This window comes from Anabrus simplex, chromosome 1 (genome assembly GCF_040414725.1).
Source record: "Anabrus simplex isolate iqAnaSimp1 chromosome 1, ASM4041472v1, whole genome shotgun sequence".
Taxonomy (NCBI): domain Eukaryota; kingdom Metazoa; phylum Arthropoda; class Insecta; order Orthoptera; family Tettigoniidae; genus Anabrus; species Anabrus simplex.
This window is the reverse complement of record NC_090265.1, coordinates 1,034,007,102-1,034,027,846: the sequence shown is the minus strand read 5'-3', so window position 1 is coordinate 1,034,027,846 and position 20,745 is coordinate 1,034,007,102. Positions and strand designations below refer to the sequence as shown.

Sequence of the window (20,745 nt, the reverse complement as noted above, 5' to 3'; positions counted from 1 at the left end):
CCTTCCGAAATGTTGAGACTGCTCCGCACACAGTTTGGGAAAGAAACACTTTCGCAGATTCAAGTGTATGAGTGGGCTAAAATATTTGTGGCAGGAAGAGAAGCTGTGGAAAATTAAAATTCATGAAAGGAGACCGTGGACAAGCAGCACTGCTGACAATATCGTTGCCATTCGTAACATTGGTGAAGATCGGCGAATAAAAAATTTTGGAAATTGTTTTGGCCGTAGGAATAATTTACGGAAGTGTTCAAACCATCATCCGAGATGAATTCATTTCAGAAAATTGTCTGCCAGGTGGGTTCCTCGTCTCCTTAACCAGGAGCAAAAAACTTTACACCAGGAAGTTGTCAAAGACTCCTCCGTCACTACGAGGAGGAAGAAGAGGATTTCTTGCATCGTATTGTGACTTGTGATGAAACTTAGGTGCATCATTACACCCCAGAGTCAAAGCAAGGAAGCATGGAGTGGCAGCAAAGAGACGAAGCAGATCTGGACAAGGATAAAACACCCATTTTATGGAAAGTTGGTTGCAACCGTTATCTGGGACTCTGCGGGTGTTTTGCTAGTGGATTTTCTTCACAAACAAAGGACACTTAATGCAGCCTATTACAGTCACCTTTTGGATGAAGCAAAAGCTGCGTATCGCAACAAACGACACCGGCAACTGATCTGAAACTTCATTCTTCTCCATGACAATGCAAGGCCGCATACTGCCGCTTTAACGTGGGAAAACCTGGAGGAAATTCACTAGCCACCTCTGGAACACCCTCCATACAGTCCAGATTTATCACCCTGTGAGTACCATTTGTTTGGGCCACTCAAACAATACCTAGGAGAACAGCGGTTCGATGATGATGCAAGTGTAGAAAAGTTTGTGCTCAACTGGCTCCGCACACGTCCCCCTTCTTTCTATCAGAATGGGATCAAAAAATTACCAATCCGATGGAGAAAATGTGTATTGAATGCAGGACACTACTTCGCTATATAGAAAAGTGATCTCTATATGTGTGTGTTTTTTTGGTTGATGTAATAAATTTTAAAAAATAATTCCCAATTATATTTGATCCACCCTCATATAATGGAAGCGCCAGGCTGAGTGGCTCAGACGGTTGAGGCGCTGGCCTTCTGACCCCAACTTGGCAGGTTCGATCCTGGCTCAGTCCGGTGATATTTGAAGGTGCTCAAATATGTCAGCCTCGTGTCGGTAGATTTACTGGCATGTAAAAGAACTCCTGCGGGACAAAATTCTGGCACCTCAGCGTCCCCGAAAACCGTAAAAGTAGTTAGTAGGACGTAAAGCAAGTAGCATTATTATATAATGGAAGCCATTTTCCTTCAGTTTCGGCTTAGTTCATTTATAACTGTAACGTTCTTCAGTCTGTTGAAACTAATTCAGTATAACAGTGCTGTGACATTCTTCAGTCATGCGATATCAGAACACTGTGATGTTACTTATAGAAGTACTAACACGTCAGCAGTGAACAGTTACTAGGTAGCAAATGACAAGCATGAAGGTCACTCGAACCCTTACCACTGAACTAATTACCCCTGACATCTGATGACTACTAGAAATTAGACTTTCAGTACAACTGCTAGATATCACGAAGGTCAAACTTCTCCAGCAGTCAATCATTACAAAACACAGAAGAGCTGAAAAACACAAGACTGCTACAGCGATCCACCGGTATGCAGCATTCTTCCTGCACAACTCCTCGAGCAACCCCCGATTACCCGGTAAGAGTTTTCCTAACTGCTACAGCATTCCACTGGAGTGAAAGGTTAAGTTTATGAAAATAATTAGTATCACAAGACAACAAGAAAATAACTGTGTGACATGATAGTCACATTACTTTGTCACTGGCTTCCCTCCATGGTGGCCATAGTTTGTATCTGCTCAACTTGTGGATTTTAATGAAAAGTCATATCCCTGTGCATCAGATTCCATAAAAAATACAGGTCCTGTGACTATAATCATGATGTGAACAGTCGTGTAAAACTACAACCTAGCTTACTCGAGTGCTCATCATTAAATGGAATTCTTATCTTGATAACTAACGCTACCCTATTTGCAATGTTTTAAGCTACTAGTCTTACAGTCACTATTGGTCTGAAGAGATCCTTGAAAATATGGAAAATTGTTTTTACCATATAATTGGAAAGTTTTCCTTGACACTTTCTCATACTCTCTGTACTCTGTACCATAAAGTGTTTACAATGTTATACTGTATTTAGCAACTTATCAAGTAACAGGAGAAAGATTCACAAGACAGCAAATGTAGATACTCAAAACCGACACTTAAAGTTGGTGTTTATTAAAAAGTGTCTGAAAATTGGATTGATATTCAAGAGAAAATTAAATTCAAGTTTCCATTTTAAAAAATTTGTTCCTCAGAAGGCTAGCTTTAACTTGGTTCTAGTTTCCAGTTCTCACATTTTTTTTTTCAAAATTACTTCCCTTATCAAGTTGTCTTTCTGACCAAAACTTTGAAAAAGTATCTGATGTGCACCTGAACTTGGAAATATGTTGTAAGCTCAGAAATCAAATCGAGAACATTGTCAGAGCATAAACCGATACCATCATTCTGAGTACCTATCAAGTTGGCTGTGACACGTATTCAAGTAGTTGTTCACTATCATTTGGGAGATGGTGGGTGCAAACTTCACTTTCAGCAGCTGTGAAAAAGGTTTTCCATAGTTTTGCTGTAATGTAGGTCACACTCACTGCTGTCCCAGTCCTAGTCCTTTTGTTCACTCCAGTCCTGATAGACTACGTGTGTTAGTGCAAAGTTGAGTTGCTAACAGAGAAAAACATTCTAAGTATGTTGTCAAATGCACACCATCTCATTTATTTCAACTTTCAGCTGTAATTACAATTTTCTTGTCTTTCCGAACTTAAATGTTTATATGTGTAGTGCAAAGTTGAGTTGCTAACAGAGAAAAACATTCTAAGTATGTTGGCAAATACACACCATCTCATTTATTTCAACTTTCAGCTGTAATTACAATTTTCTTGCCTTTCCGAACTTAAATGTTTATATGTGTAGTTGCTTCTTCTTCATTTCCAGTTTCCAATCTTCTGGGTCGGGTTATGAATCAAGGACCTCCACAGTTGTATATCTCTCCACCACTCCTTCCTTCAATATTTCTTCTTTTACTCCTCTCTCCTCTCCACTCTCCTTCACCATATCCATGCACCTTTTTCTGGGCCTTCTCCGTTCATCTAGTTGCTTTATCTATGACTTCAAATAGATAATGAATATTTGCTTAAACACAAATCTGATTTTAATCATCATCATCATCATCATCATCACCATTTCCCAACTCCAGTTTCCTGGGTGTGGTGTGATTTTACTCATATTTGGTAAAAACATACATTTTACATATTGTACTCGATTCCATATCGAGTACACTTGATATGCAAACTTATAATTACATTTTGGTAGAATTTGTTGTCATTTGAGCCTATTACATTTGCAAACGTTACTATTCCTACGCATGATTGGAAATTTTAATATGTAAGATTAATAAAACTATTCAAGATTTCAATCTTCAAATTAAAAGAAATGGATAAGATGAAGGAAAATATTATGGAATGTTGTCTTGACTTTTGATACTTTTAATGATGGCAATAACGATGACGACATTAACCCAATTGCGTCATTTGACGACCCTAGCTCACAAAAGTTATTCGTGGCATATGAATTCAATGACGAGCTCAGCTCGCGGCGATGCACTGCTCTATATCAGTACGTGTAGTTCAGTTACTAACTCACAGATGTCACTTGTATGCATTCTGAACTGAAGTTTAGACATGTGGCTTTGGTTATTTCCCGTGCTCCAGGTTATCACACTTCCGAAACAAGAGATAAAAGAATCTTTGTTCATATTATTTCGCTCAAGTCAGTTGCAATCATGGTGTCAAACATGTGTTGGTGTTGAGGGAGATGGAATACAAAAGCTAATGGATAGTGTTTTAGAAAGTGATAATGAAGACAGTGATGTTTGTGAAGACAAAATAGACCCTGAAGGTCTTAGTTCGAGTGATGTGTGTAGTGACTGACACGGAAAATGATACAAATGATGATGGTGGGCAGGTCTACGGCGAGACCACGTGACCTCCTGAGAGCCCGTAGTTTTGTGTAAGCTGTGGATATGTCATTGAAGATCTACGTGTTTTTTAACTCCTAAAGGGGTAAGACCCTCAGTGTGTTTTTGTGGTGCTGACTTCACCGTGGCCCACATCCCCACAGTGTATGCCGTAGTGCAGGAATTAAATGGGTTTTCTCAGTGAACTGCTACGGTATTTAAATAGGATGCGAATGGGTTATGCAAGAAAACAAGACCCCCCTCCCCACACACACAGTGACACTGCTAACTACTAGAATGTTCCCGGCTACAACATATTGCTTGTCTCATTTAGAATCTTCCCCCAATAAATATAAGCCCTAGCCACCCCAGAAATCATTCTTTTTACAAAATATTGTATTTACCAGAATCTGTAATGAAGTGTTTTCCAAATTTTCAAGTGTAGAAACTTACGGTCTTGGGATCAGAGTCACCGGGAATCCAAACATTCACACTATTGTAATATTATTTAATTATTGTTTCTTAACATGTATTGATGTTAAAGTGTGTAGATCATAATTTTCTTGGATTAACAGGTCTCATATCATTTAAAAAAAATTTGTTTCTGCTTTGACAGGACATTATTCCACTTTCCCTATATGGCCAAAAAGGATTTTACTTTCAATCTTCCAGACCAGAGTGTTATAAAACATTTCTAAACAATATAGAATTAATACCCTAGTTTAATAGCTTGTAACTTATAGTGCTTCATATAATCAAGCCTTCAGTTTTATGTAAATGTAATTCTCCACACACACCCCCCCTCCCCCTCCCCTCTTGTGTGTGGTTATGGAAGGGGGGAGAAAGATCAACGTATCAGTAATATTGTACTATTTTCTCTAGCCCTAAGGGTAATTTGATAACATTTTGAAATGAGTTAATGAAACCAGGGAATCTCAAAGGAAGTGTCTATAGCAATTCTATTTTATCCTTACCTTTATGACCATGACATATTCTTTAATCTGTATTTTTCTAAAAGATGGATTTCTTGATACTAGTTCTTTAATTACAGTTTGGGCTTCTAAATATCAACCTTAACAACTGCAAGGTGTTACAAAATTATCAACTAACTTTTCAGAATTCCTCAAGACTTAAGTCTTCATTGTGTAGTATAAAAACGTTAACTAATGAGCCCTAGATAAAATAAACATGCTAAGGTCATCCTAAATGACCGTGATAATGTGCTGAAGATAACAGTAGTTAGTGTTGAAAGAACTGATAATGGCTTCTAGAGTGGTTATAATGGTAGTTTTGCCTTGTTTATGAGTACAGACGGAATTCACAATGAAGAACTTCAGTATTTTTGTTTTAATGTTCTCTGTTCTTTGTGCAGGTAATACTAACAGTAGAAACTTTATGCCAGTGAATAATGCCTAAAATTAATCTCATTTTTTTGTAAATGGTATGGTATTGTGAATCCAATATTTACTTTTCATTAAAATGGCCAAAAAAGGTTTTGCTTTCTATCTTCCAGACCAAAGTACTGTTATAAAATTTTTCTCAACTATATAGAATTAATATAGTTTAATAGTTTGTAACTTATGGTTGCATCATATAGTCAAACTTCATGTTTTTCGAATTATAATGACTCCACCATTGGCTTAAAGCACTAAATAATTAATTTGAAGAGGTGAGGAAATTTTTGATATAACCTTCATATTCTAGTGAAAGCTTTCTAATATTCTGTGCTGTTATGATGGATGACACTGGTAGTTTCAGTAGCTTTGATTTATCAGAGCTGTAATTGGGATGGATTTCCTTAGACATGAAATCAAATTACAATGATATGTTAGCATTTCCCTGAATGAAGGTTTCAATAACTGGAAATTAACTACTGAAAGTCACTGATCTGAAATTCGAAATCAAATCCCTCAACTCTTGTTTTTTTTCTCCTGTTATGAAGAACATCAGACTTGGCATATCAGTCTTATCCATTACATTTTAATCCTTGTTAAGGTCAAGTTGTTCTGAAGTCTTCTTACTGAATACTTAAAATTTGAAGGACTGATATGGTGGACAGTTTGAACTCTGCTGTGTTATAGACTAATTTGAAAAGTTAATCAATATGTATATTTGATAAAAAATGTTATTGAGTGGGAAGTTTAAAAAATTCAGAGTAAAAATCAGGGCAAATGTAAGTTTCTTATTTTTGTAATTTTAAATCTTCTGATCAAAATACAAAGAACTTCTTGTTTTGTGTAGTGATATCTCAAGACGTCTAACTTATGGAGGGGAAGAAGGTTTTTAGACAAGCGCCCAAAGACAGTCGCGTACTATGAACCACTTCCAATGTGTGCATGCGTAACACAGCAGGCAAGTAGCGAGAACCAGCATACTACAGGCGCGCATTACAACAGCAGAAAGGAAACACAAGTAAAAAGCAATACAGTCTACGGTATAACTGACGTCGGTAATATTCCGTACAATACAGTGCAGGTACTTAGTGTTCTCAAGCTCGTAAATGAGCACAAGTTAGCACACAGTTATAGACGACAGTAGTTTATTCAGAAGACAGTACGCAACACAAGCAATTGTGAATTTTGGAAACAAACACTCAGGATTTCTTAAAGAAAGTGAACATGATATTTTACGCACACATTTATCTACAAAATGGTATTTTATAAATTCTTTAAAGATACAAAGCTAATTAAGGACACACAGTATCAGAGTACTGGTTACACTGACGACGCTTCAGACACGATTGCTAAACAAAAGTTTTATTAGTATTACATATGTTACACGTATGAATCCCCTGAGGTTTCCATGAGTTTGACGCTATCTCTTCCAGTTTCAGAGAATGTTTCTGATTTACATGCCTCCGCAAAGTAGTTCTTGCTTCGTACAAACTACCAGAAGTAAACATACTGAACTTATAGGCTAATAGAGAGTAGGCATATTGCCTATCTTCTTATTCACAAAACCACACAAAATGAAACAGAACGGAACAAGAATAATAATGAAAGAAAGAAAAGAAAGAAACGTTCAGAACGAAATAAAACCACTGAATAACGATAGTTACCTTACGATAATAGCATTTGTTAACTCCCAACAGTTACATTAGCGCGGTCTCGTTCAGCTAGTGGTAGAGCATGGAAGCGCACATGCACGTTTCTTGTTTGGTTCATAGTACGATCCTGTCACTAGGCGCTTGTGGTTTTTAGCCCCATTTCATCCCATAGTTCATTGTGATCTAGTTGCAGCGTCTTTCTCTGACAGTGTTTCTTCTACCCTACAACTTGAAATATCTGATTCATTTTAACATGAGTCTATCTGCTATTTTTGTATTCATTGTCAATATATTAGTAAAAAATTATACTAATTTTACTTCTGCTTTTGATTATAAATATCAACAAATTTCAATGTCCATCCTCAGCAGTTGACTTCTAGTATATGTAGACTAGAAATTTTTTTTACCATCACATACCATATTGAAGTCCTTTATTCACTTAAATCATCAGTGTGCGATGGATGTCAGCATTGTTGGACATCATTTAAAATATGGGCATTTGTGGAAGTATACATCTTTGTAGCTTTTGGAATACTGGTTTATATAACACATCTCTGATAGTCAAGGATCTTAGCTTGCTGTGGGGAGTTTTCACATTTAGAATTTGTCTGCTGAGTAGAAATTGTTTTAAAAACGGTTGTGAAAGTACTTTAAAAGTGGAAAGTTATGTCTAAATCATAACTACTTTCTCATAAGGATTAACGGTAGCTGGGGTCTATAAAACTATTTACTACCTGATATTTAATTCACCTGGAAGAACGTGGACTCGATTCCCTACCAAAAAGTCAAAAATTTTAGAAATGAGAGTTCCATTTCTGGAGAGGCTCATGGTCCTGAGGTTTACTTGCCCACAACAAAAATGAGTACCTGGGAAATTCCTGGGGGCAAAGGGAGCTGAGCATAGAGCTAACTGCATTGTTAGCATTGCCCCTTTATAACTTCCAGTTCCCAAACACAGAAAGAAAAAAAAGAAAACTATTTTAATAAGTTGAAGATTTTTCTACTGAAATGTATTAAATCAAGAACTGTAGGATGTTCCTTTTATTTTCATACCAAAATATACACACATTAAACACATCTTCACAACACTAAGTTATGACCTTCAATAACTCTGACAATACCTTCTTGTATGATGTATGAACAACACTGTACCAATTATAAACACAAATTCTTAGCACACTTTATTATCCTAGACATTCCTTACAATGAATTTCACAAAGAGAGAAGAATAGTTTACTCTAGAGAGTATATATGTGTGTGTGTATCCTTGCGTTGTTGATGCCAGCACCCCGAATAGTATGTAAAACACACTACAGTCTCCCCCACTTACACTAATGTTACACACTGAATTGAAACAAAAACTTTGAAGCTGATGAACATTCCAGATAAGAAATATAAACTATTTAAATAAGAGGAAGCACAGATAAACTATGCAATTTGAAAAAACTTCATTCCTCACAAAACAGTCGAGAATAAAACAGGTTACGTATCTGAGTTGGTTCACAGAACAAAATCACGAAACCGCACAGGCAGTCGCGAATGTCTCATGATCTACGGGTGTGTACACTGGCTGGAACATCAGGATTCTGTTGTGGTGTCACTGCCATATCAGGTGTTGGTGGATTTTCCACTGGAACATCTGGATCCTGGTGTGGTGGTACTGTGAAATCAGGTTTGACTGAGACATGGCAGTCTGGAGCTTTAGGCACATCGTATGAGTGTGCTGGGTCAAATGTTGCGGATTTAGGTTGAATCAGAGTCCTACACAGTTTCAATGTTCTTCCTAATTCGTCCACTACAACTAGGTAGTGTCGCTGACCATACTACTTTACAACTTTGGCAAATTTCCAAGTATACTTGTTAATGCAGAAGAAGTGGGCCTGAACTCTCTTCCCTTCTTGAAACGATCGTCCTGGTCTGGCTACAGATAATGAAAGTTGAAGTCAGACACAGAAGAAAGCATCAAGGCGGATCCTCATTTTTCTGTTCTCTGTTGGTGACTTTCCACATGCAAGGGGTCTAGCACGATATTGAAACATAATATTTGGTAAAAATTTAGCCCTCATTACATATTGTTTCTAACATTCTAAGAAAGTAGAAATTAAAGAATCTTACTTGGAATGAGTGTCAGAGGAGAGATGTGTTCATGGCGATGTCTGGCAACCCAGAAATATATTTATCTTTATAATCTAACGAAGAGCATTACATGCCATTTTCATTGCTGAAGTAGCAACTTGCATTCCTATTGGCCAACAGAATTTGCCACGTGACGTCATTGACGTGAATGATTTTACTTGGATTACGTTACCAACCCCTGCAGATTAAAAGCACAAGTAAATGAAACATATGAAGGAAACAATGTGCATTACAGAACAGCAATAATTTTATATGAAACTTACCTTAATGTAGAAGTCGGTACCAATTCTCTTTTCCACAGGAGGCTAGAGGCCTAAGGCCACTTCACAGCCTGTAACCTGGGTGGCTTAAGCCCCCAGACCCCCTTTGCTTGTTTCCATATCATTGGTTTTGACCAGACCCTACCCTAACCCATCAAAACCAATAGTCTTGTCCAGCCCCTACCCTAACCAGTCCAGACTAATGGTCTTGTCCAGCCCCTACCCCAACCAGTCCAGACTAATGGTCTTGTCCAGGTCCTACCCCAACCAGTCCAGACCAGTGGTCTTTTCCAGGCCCTATCCTAACCAGTCCAGAACAATAGTCTTTTCTACAGGAAGCTAGACACCAAAGGCTGCTTCGCGGCTTCTAAGCAGAGCCCTTTTATTTGTCTCCATATCACTGGTCTTGTCCAGGCACTACCCTAACCAGTCCAGACCAATGGTCTCGTCCAGCCCCTACTGTAACCAGGCTAGACCAATGGTTTTGTCCAGGCCCTACTCTAAGCAGTCCAGACCAATGGTTTTTTTCCACAGAAAGCTAGACGCCTAAGGCTGCTTCATGTGTGAGCACTCCTCCATGGATGATCCGTGTATGATTAAGTCATCAAGATAAGCTTGTGTTTTAGGAAGTCCCCTGAGGATTTGTGAAATAATTTGGTAAATTCAGATGGTGCTGTTTTAATTCCAAAACTGAAACAATTCTTTCTATATGTTCCATGATGTGGAGATATAGTCTGGATTGTAGCCCTTTCATCATCAACTTTCAAATGTAGATGTGCTTTGAACAAGTCCAGTTTACAAAAATATCTGGAATCGTGCAAGCTGTTCAACACATTATCCATCTGGCGTGGAAATGATGAAAAATGAGGACCCCCAGTCATTTGATGTTACAGACCTCAGTGTTTCTAATGAGTGTAGCTCCCTTTCAACTCGCTCACAAAGTGCGTAGAGCACATGCTGTTCTTGCATGAATACCGGTTTAGCTGCTTCGTGTAACTTGACTTGAAAATTTGGAACATGTCCAATTCTTTCTTCAAGAACATCAGGAAACTCAGTAATTATGTCATCAACTGAAGACATAGCTTTAACTGGGTGGAGCTTCCTTGCTATAATCTATTTCCTTTAATTCAATATGAAGTCTCCTAATCCACAATCTTCCAAGTAATGCCAAATGGCCCTTAGAGACAATATAGACCTTACTGGATTTTCTTGTCATTATATGCATCTGAGACTGTTACCTTTCCCTTAGGTGTGACAATATTGCCTGCATATGAATGAAAGGCAATTTTAGATTGTTGTAAGGGTAAACCTAGATCCAGTTCATCAAATTCATCTTGCACCAGAGTCAACTTCAAAACCTGTGTCTTGTTGTTTATTGAAACAGTAACTATATACTTATCAGAGTCAGGAGTAACTTCAAATAATTCAATATGTGATGGAAAAAAAAGTAGGTTCTGCTTTACTCACACTGTAAGAATGATCCTGGGCATCACATGGAATAACTGAAATTGATTTAGTTGAACTGCAACTGTCTGCTTTAGGTTTGGAAATTCGCATTAAGTTGCTGATACACACTTTGCTTCCACAAAAGTCACATTTAATATATCTACTGACTCGGCACTCCGATACACGAGTTGGCTTAGCACATTGGAAACAGAGGTCATCAGTTCTTAATCTTCTGTAGTCAGGTCTGGTTCTTCCACTAGACAGAGAACGTTGACCATACCGGATACCTTGATTTGGTGAACATGTACTGTAGTAATGGTCAGGGCTTAATGAACGGTTACTCTCAGTATAATTGGGGCTCGGAGAATGATAACTGAAACTATGATTTTGCCAAGAACAGTGACCTGAGCCAGTGTAACTTTATAGGTATCGCTGTGGTCGAATTCACATGCTGAAGAAGAGGCTTGTATGGTTAATTCCCTGCTTTTGATTCCAGACATTTCCAATAGCGTCGCCTTAGCTAGGATTTCAGCAAAAATAGTGACACATAATTGCAGTAGCTGTTCCCATAACCAAGTGTCCCATAAATCTATATGAACTGGACTCTTAGAAACACATCCAAAATGGAAACTGTACATTGACATTTGCACTTAACTGTGAATTCGCACTCAGCCAAATCATGTTGACGAGTTGCGACAAAATTGGCGATGGGTTGTCCCTCTTTCTGATACACATTTAAAAAATATCATGCTGGAGAAACAATGGCACTGTTCTTGGGAACAAGCATTTGTGTGAACATTTAAACCAAATCTGTAAATGACCGAGTTCTGATCAATCTTTTGGGGCCGAGATATGCAGAGCAACCATTGTAATACATAGAACCTATAGAGACGCATAGTAGTTGTGCTTTCTTTGGCTCATCTGTGATATTTTTCATCACTACATAATTCTCAAACCTCTCCATATAGCATGTAAAATTTTCCTTCTGAGCATCAATATTTCAGATGGCTGTATGCTTGAACATTTACCGGTATGTAAGACATCTCTTCCCGATTTGCTTTGGAATGTTGTTACAAACTGATTAAGCAGGGCTTGTTGTCAGTTGAGTGCATCTAACAGTTTAGCAAATTGTTTTGCATCCATTTTCCTGAGTGTAACCAAGTTGTTTGTGTCAGAACAGCGGCATAGGTGTTTTTTTTTTTTTTTTTTTTTTTTTTTTTGCAAGTTGCTTTACGTCGCACCGATACAGATAGATCGTATGGCGACAATGGGACAGGAAAGGGCTGGGAATGGGACGGAAGTGGCTGTGGCCTTAATTAATTTGCCTGGTGTGAAAATGGGAAACCACGGAAAACCATTTTCAGGGCTGCCGACAGTGGGGTTCGAACCTACTATCTCCCGAATACTGGATACTAGCTGCACTTAAGCGACTGCAGCTATCCAGCTCGGTGGCATATGTTTTCAGTGGTTGTTCGTTAGTACTGTGTGGGATATAAGCAACTGAAACGGTAACCCCACTTTGTGAAAAAGGATTGAAAATAAAAAAATGTAACTTGAAGTTCTTCGAATGAACGAGTCAGCAATGCGTATCTATATTTTCACCTCCTTGCCAACTGTTACATTATGAACAACACTGTACCAGTTATACAAACAATTTCTTAACACACACTATTATCCTCGACATGCATCTACTGCACAGCATACATGTATATATTCATCACATTGTCTTTCATAAAAAGAGAAGAATAGTTCACTGCAGTGAGTATACAGCATGTATGTATCCTTACGCTGTTGATATCAGCGCCCCCAATAGTATGTAAAATACACTACACGGTACATCACATATTGTGCAAATTAAGTTTATTTCATTGTCCACTCTTGAACTTAAATTAATACTTTTTGTTACATTTGGCAGCTTGCAGAAACAATGGTTTGGAGATCAAATATTTCCAAAATTCAGAACAATTTTGAGAAAAGTTTACTTTGCATTTAATGTCTGCTTTCACATCAACTTATAAGGAATTGCAAATATGACTCCAAACATAAATATATTTCAGCATTGTCACCTAGTTTTAGTGTTGAAAATAATAGATTAATGATTTATTATTGGTACTCAATAGTCAAAGAACAGAGAGTTTTAATCATCATTGGTCATAGATAATAGTTTAAGGTAAACAAAGTTTAATGAAATATATACATTACGATAAAAGCCTTTGAATTTTCAAACTATATTTCTGAACTCTGGATAAATTCTTGATTCTGAAGGGGGGGCAAATGGGGGGGAAACTTACAGATGATTTTGGGAGTAAGGAGAGATTGAAGGAACTTACTAGGAAATTGAATTTAGTAAAAACAGTCAGCTAAGGATAACATGTTTGTAAACATAATTGGCAACTATGTGAATTTTAGGGAACAATGGAAGAATTATGACTTTAAAGCAGAAACAAGTTCCAGGAAGTAGTGATGGACAACGCTCTCGCTCGAGACTCTCAAGACTGATGTCGCAGATCTCGAGACCGATCCTCCTGTAGTGCAAGCTGTGCGACGTACCAGTAACTACGACTGTAAACTTGATAGTATATCATTGGCAGTTATTGTGTGAAATAATGTTCTCGTATGAAAACGTGTGAGCCAATACATTTTGTTAAAAACCTGGAAAAGTACTGCATGTTCAACTATGAGCCCCTTAATACCATTAACGAAAGTGAAAACAGAATGTCAGTATCTTAACTGTTCACGACTTATTTGTGGTGGACATCTTAGCTGAATAACCATGCATAACTGAAGCATTTTACATTACACATTGCACTCATGCATAACTGTGGTTGCATATGTAGCAAGACACATCTTGCCTCGTCTCGAGTTCGAATAATGCACGCCTCTAATATCCAGGTAGGTGTACCTACAGTAGCTGTCAGTTTCTGTACTTAAACCACTCACTCGTGTACCTACCAGTGCATACAATACCGGAATTCGTATCCTTTATGTTATGTTATACTGCGTCAAAATAAACCTGGGTAGAAATGAACGCCCTAATCGCTTGTTGACACGTATGTATGAAATTGAGAAGGCCCGTGGTTGGCTATTCGCATACTGGGTACAAACAACATTCAGCTCCGACTGCCTGTAGGCCTACGACACGCTGCTTGCCGCACAATGCAGGGACAACACTGTCGAGATCTCTCGAAATTTCTCGCGAGAAATAGTGCCTGCGCTAGTCTCGAGAAATTTTGAGACCTCGTCTCAGACTGCCCATCACTACCAGGAAGGATATTCCAGGGATCATTAATGAACTAGGAGATTGTATACGTGAGGACTTACAGAAGGCAGAGGTATTCAGTCAGCAGTATGTAAAGGTAGTTTGATATAAGGATAATGTCCAGGTAGAGGAGGTGACTAATACTGGCAAAGTTCTGAAATTTACCTATGATAAAAAATATGTTTTCAAAAAGTACAAAAGTTCAAAGTTCAAGAAGCAGCTGGGATTGATAAGATTTCTGGGATATACTAAAGGCAATGGGTTGGGATGCAGTGCCACATCTGATATATGTTTTGATTACTGTTTGCATAAAGGACGATACCAAATGAGTGGAGAGTTGCAATAGCAGCCCCAGTACACAGGGGAAGGTGAAAAACATAAAGCAGATAATTACAGGCCAGTCAGTTTGGCATGTAATGTTTGTAAGATCTGGAAATTTTAACTGGTTTGATAGAAGGCATTTCAGGTTTAGGGAAAGTTATTCCAGTCAACTTGTAGGATTCCAGTTAAGATACGGCAGATATTTTAGATTTAGGATGTCAAATGAACTGAATTGCTATTGTGACTAATACTGACAAAGTACCGGTACTGAAATTTACCTATGATAATAAAGACATTTTCAAAAAGATACAAAAGTTCAAAGTTCAAAAAGCAGCTGGGATTGTTAAGATTTCTGGGGATATACTACAGGTAATGGGTTGGGATATAGTGCCACATCTGTTTTACATAGATCATGGGAAACTGCTGATGAAAATGGTGGCAGTAGTCGTTAAGTGGGTGGCTAAATTTCTAGAAAATAGATTTCAGAGAGTTAGAGTAGGTGAAGCGTTATCTGATCCTGTAATGATTAAGGCAGAGACGCCACAGGGCAGTATTATTGGACCTTTATAATTTCTTATGTATACAAATGATATGAGTAAAGAACTGGAATCATAGATAAGGCTTTTTGCTGATGATGTTATACTGTATAACAGGGCCTCTCAGGGTGCATGCGCCTGATGCATGCACTGTGCACGGTGCAAAAGACGACTTCGCTTGGTTGACCAGAGTGCAGACCCCGACTCCTCGATTTGGAGCAATAGCGCTGTCTCTCTCTTTCCCCACGCCTGTCACGCTCGCTCCGCCTGTCTCCCTCTTCCTCACTTGCTCCGTAGCCCTCCAAATCCGAGCCGAGCTTAGCCGAGTAGCCCAGAGACGAAGCGTTGGTCCGAGCCATACCGAATGGGACCGATACACTGTGCACAGGAACTCTGCGCCGCAGTTTGCACGTGTGAGATTTTGGGCGTTTGAGAGGCCCTGCTGTATAGGTAGTAAATCAATTGTAGGATTGTCAGTGACCATAAAAAGACCTAGACAATGCTGTGAATGGAAGGGTATCCAGCTATATAACTGGGTAAGTTCCACATGTGTGACTCATTTCGCACCTGCAACTCCACCAGTGTGGGAAAAGGAGAATAAGAAGAAGTGTTGTGAGATGGAGAGCAGACGATGGTACAATGGCACATGCGGTGAAGAGCCAGGTTGTAAGTTTCACCAAGAGGAAATATCCTCTCAATTTTAATTACCGTGTTGATGGGGTGAAAGTACCACATGGGGATCGCTGTAAGTACCTAGGTGTTAATATAAGGAATGAATGATCTTCATTGGCATAATAACATTAATGAAGTTGTAAAGGAAGGTTATAGGTCTCTTCACATGGTTATGAGGTGTTTAGGGGTTGTAGTAAGAATATAAAGGAGAGGGCATATAAGTCTCTGGTAAGACCCCACTTAGAGTATGGTTCCAGTGTATGGGATCTCACCAGGATTACTTGATACAAGAATTAGAAAAGATTCAAAGGAAAACAGTATGATTTGTTCTTGGTGATTTCTGACAACGGAGTAGTGTTACAAAATGTTCCGAGCTGTCAGTGGAGAAATAGCGTGGAATGACATTAGTAGACGAACAAGCTTGAGTAGAGCTTATAAAAGTAGAAAAGATGATAATATGATAATAAAATTGGAATTCAAGAGGACAAATTGGGGTAGATATTCATTTATAGGATGACAAATTAGGGTCTGGATTAATTTATCAAGGGAAACTTCTTTGAAAACATTTAAAAGTCCAGGTATGCAAGTGATAGGGATTCTGCCACCTGTGCAACAGCTCTAAATGCAGATCATTGATTGATTGACTGATTGATAAGATATACCTATATCAGTCCCTGTTAGGAGTCAAAGAAAGCAACGTGAGCATTTGGAAGCTTGCTGCATTCTGCTGTGAGAGAACATAGTCACTGGAGACTCATCTTCTTTGCTGCACTACAGGCATGGAGCAATTATCATACTCCTCATCCCCAGAGCAGTGGAAGGACTACTATTTGCTATCACCATCATCATTTCTCTTTGGCCTGTTTATTCCAGATTAGGGCTAATGTGGCTCCTCTCCACTTTTATCAGTCGTTTTACAAAATTGGCCAAGCGGACACCATTGCAATCTGAATCCACAACCTTCTGGTTTTGCATCGGATGCTCTGCCGATTGAGTTTAAGGAAGCGGAGATCGTTATCATTGGAGTACTGTGTAGGAGGGATACTGACTGGAAGGTGATTGGGGATTTAAATGAGATTATGGAGTGGGTGTATGGGAAACTGGAAGTGAGATTTCTGCATCCTAATGGGTGGGTAGGTGGTAGAGATCTACACTCAGATGGCCTTCGCTTAAACCGCAGTGGTACATATAAGTTATTACAATGCTTGGTAAAGCTAAAGGTTCCACCTATTCAATACATTATCTTTAAAAAAAGAAATGTCAATATTGCCTTCAAAACTAACAATAGAAATTTAGATATTTTTACAATTCCAAATCGGTTAATGTGCAAAACCCATTTGATAGATCAGGTGTATATAGGTTACATTGCAATGACTGTAACAGTGTTTACCTTGGACAGACTGGGAGATCATTTAATATCAGGTACAATGAACATGTCAATGCCATAAAATATAGAAAATTTTCGGCATTAGGCCAGCACATACAGGAATACAAACACAATTTTTATGGTATCAACAAGGACTTGGACATCATCGAAACAATAAATAAAGGCCCACTCTTAGACCTAACCGAGCAATGTTACATTACTTTAGATCAATATTACAATCCCAATTACAATCTAAATGATATTTCGGAAAAACCTACAATTTTATTTGACATGCTTATTTCATTGATTAATAGTTTAAAAATTCCTAAAAATCAACCAGTACATAAAATATTACGTAGCGCGCTAGCTTACTATCCCCGACAAAGCCCATGCCCCCCTGACACACAGATGCACCTCTTCCCCTACCCCTACCCTGGCTATCGTTTGACATTCAGCATTTGTTCCTCACTCTCTCTACATGCTGTTACTTTCAACCTGAGGTGAGTTTCATATCTTCAATTCATTCTCAATAACTCGTACTCAATTTACAATTTCCTTTTTAGGTCCGTGCTGGTTCGAGATTAATACTAATTACTGCCCACTTCCACCTGGCATATAAAATAATATTCAAGATCTCGACCATAGTTTCGGCCTCAGCCATACAGTTATTTATCTTGAAAAAATACTACGAAGCAAGTTTCAAATACTAAAATAAGATTAAACATATTAGAAATCTGCTACTCCTTATATTAGTCAAACATAGACTGTCTTGTCAATAATTTTTAGAAAGAAGAACCTGTATATATTATCAAACAGTATAAGTCGCATATCATGAGGAACCAAAAAACTGTGCTTTAATAATGGCAGATGTTTTGTAGAATCATTTATCAATTTTATATGAATTTCCTGAATACCAACTACACCAAATTATAGACTTTTTCAATCACCTAAAAACAATTTTAGACGCACCAAATAATACTGTATTTTTTAAAAGAGACATGTTACTTGTATAATACAATGATCAATGTTATCTAGCCATTTTTAATGTTTTTCATATAAAATAGGACTTGCTGTTAAAAAAACTGTGGTTTAAAATGGTAAATGCTTTGTAGAATCACTTATCAATTTTATATGAATTTCTTGTACATAAGCTACACCAAATCATAGACTTTTTCAATCATATACAAAATAATTTTAGACGCATCAAATAATACTGTATTTTTTCAAAAAAGACATGTTATTTGTATAGTACAATGGGTCAATGTTATCTAGCTATTTTTAATGTTTTTCATGTAGAATAGGACTTGCTGTTAAAAGTATGCCAAGCATACATTCTATACTGATTCTATAGCATATTTTTACTTTTTTGAATGGCTAATGATGGCATAGTGGATTGCCGAAACCGGTCCCAAAGATGTATTTTACAATAAGTTAAATCAATATGTGATGTTCTAAACAGACCATTATGATAATGTATTGAATTGGTGGAACCTTTAGCTTTACCAAGCATTGTAAAATCTTGAGTCAATACGGACAAAAAATGTTTTTAATACTACATATAAGTTAGGAAATTTGTTTAGAAGGATTATAGGGATGCAGAAATATTCTCAAGGAACTGGAGTGTGTATCGTAGAGATAGGATAGGAATGATAGAAGGAGGAGTATCCATTCTGGTGAAAGAAGAATTTGTAAGCTACGAAAAAGTTAAAGATGACAAGTTAAAGATGACAAACATGAAATTCTAGGTGTAAGGCTCATCTCTGAAGATAATAGGCAACTTAATGTCTTTGTAGTGTACAGACCGGGAAAGGGTAGCACTGATGCTGATTCAGAATTATTTGATGAGGTAATCAGCTATGTGGGAAACGATATGAAAAGGAACATGATTGATTTCAATTTACCAAATGTCAATTGGGAAGATAATGTGAACGACAGGAAGCATGACCAACAAATGGCAAGTAAGTTAATATGGGAAAGACAGCTGATTCAGAAAGTGATGGAACCAACTAGAGGGAAGAATATTCTGGATGTGGTGCTGGTAAAACCAGATGAGCTCTATAGAGAAACCGAAGTAATAGATGGTATTAGTGATCACGAAGCTGTTTTTGTAGTAGTTAAAAATAAATGTGATTGAAAGGAAGGTATTAAAATTAGGACTATTAGGCAGTACCATATGGCTGATAAAACAGGCACGAGGGAGGTTGTAAAAAGTAACTATGATCGGTGGAAAACTGTAAATAAAAATGTAAACAGACTCTGGGATGGGTTTAAAGCAGTTGTTGAAGAATGTGAAAACAGGTTTTTACCTCTAAAGGTGGTAAGAAATGGTAAAGACCCACTATATTATAACAGAGAAGTAAAGAGACTAAGAAGGAGGTGCAGGTTGGAAAGAAATAGAGTTAGAAATGGCTGTGGAAGTAAGGAGAAATTGAAGGAACTTACTAGGAAATTGAATCTAGCAAAGAATTCAGCTAAGAATAACATGACGGTAAGCATAATTGGCAGTCGTACAAATTTTAGTGAAAAATGGAAGGGTATGTATAGGTACTTTAAGGCAAAAACAGGTTCCAAGAAGGACATTCCAGGAATCATTAATGAACAAGGGGAGTGTGTATGCAAGGATCTTCAAAAAGCAAAAGTATTCAGTCATCAGTATGTAAAACTTGTTGGTTACAAGGATAATGTCCAGATAGAGGAGGTGACTAACACTAAAGAAGTATTAATATTTACCTATGATAAAAATGACATTTACAGTAAGATACAAAAGTTGAAAACTAGAAAAGCAGCTGGAATCAATAAGGTTTCGGGGGATATACTAAAGATAATGGGTTGGGATATAGTACCGTATCTGAAGTACTTACTTGATTATTGTTTGCAAGAAGGAACTATGCCAAATGAATGGAGAATTGCTATAGTAGCCCCTGTGTATAAGCAAAGGGTGATAGACATAAATCTGAAAATTACAAGCCAGTCAGTTTGACATTCATTGCATGTAAGCTTTGGGAAAGCATTCTTTCTGATTATATTAGACATCTTTGCATAATTAATAACTGGTTCGATAGGAGGCAGTTTGGGTGTAGGAAAGTTTATTCCACTGAAGATCAATTTATAGGATTCCAGCAAGATATAGCAGATATCCTAGATTCAGGAAGTCAAATGGACTATCGTGATTGACATAGGGTAGATCATGGGAGACTACTGGCAAAAATGAGTGCAATTTGACTAGACAAAAGAGTGAGTGAATGGGTTGCTATATTTGTAGAAAATAGGACTCAGAGAATTAGAGTAGACAAAGCTTTATCTGACCGTGTAATAATTAAGAGGGGAATTCTTCAAGGCAGTATGTGAGGTGGACAGTAGGCAATGGTCTGATGATAAACGGGGTTAAAAGTCAGGTTGTGAATTTCATAAATAGAAAAAGTCCTCTCAGTTTTAATTACTGCATTGATGGGGTGAAAGTTCCTTTTGGGGATCATTGTAAGTACCTAGGTGTTAATATAAGGAAAGATCTTCATTGGGGTAATCACATAAATACGATTGTAAATAAAGGGTACAGATCTCTGCACATGGTTATGAGGGTATTTAGTATTTGTAGTGACCATGTAAAGGAGAGGGCA

General features: G+C 37.7%; 1 protein-coding gene across 3 annotated transcripts in view; it reads left to right on the top strand.

The window, feature by feature from the left end:
• Positions 1-5,312: 5,312 nt before the first annotated feature.
• The window catches only part of LOC136857901 (uncharacterized), a 79,334-nt gene continuing 63,901 nt past the window's right edge, over positions 5,313-20,745 (top strand). For all 3 annotated transcript variants that reach the window (XM_068225338.1, XM_068225337.1, XM_067136955.2), the window contains exon 1: positions 5,313-5,458. In XM_068225338.1, coding sequence (XP_068081439.1) covers positions 5,410-5,458 — 49 coding nt within the window. In that variant the 5' untranslated portion in view covers positions 5,313-5,409. The remainder of the gene's footprint in view (positions 5,459-20,745) is intronic.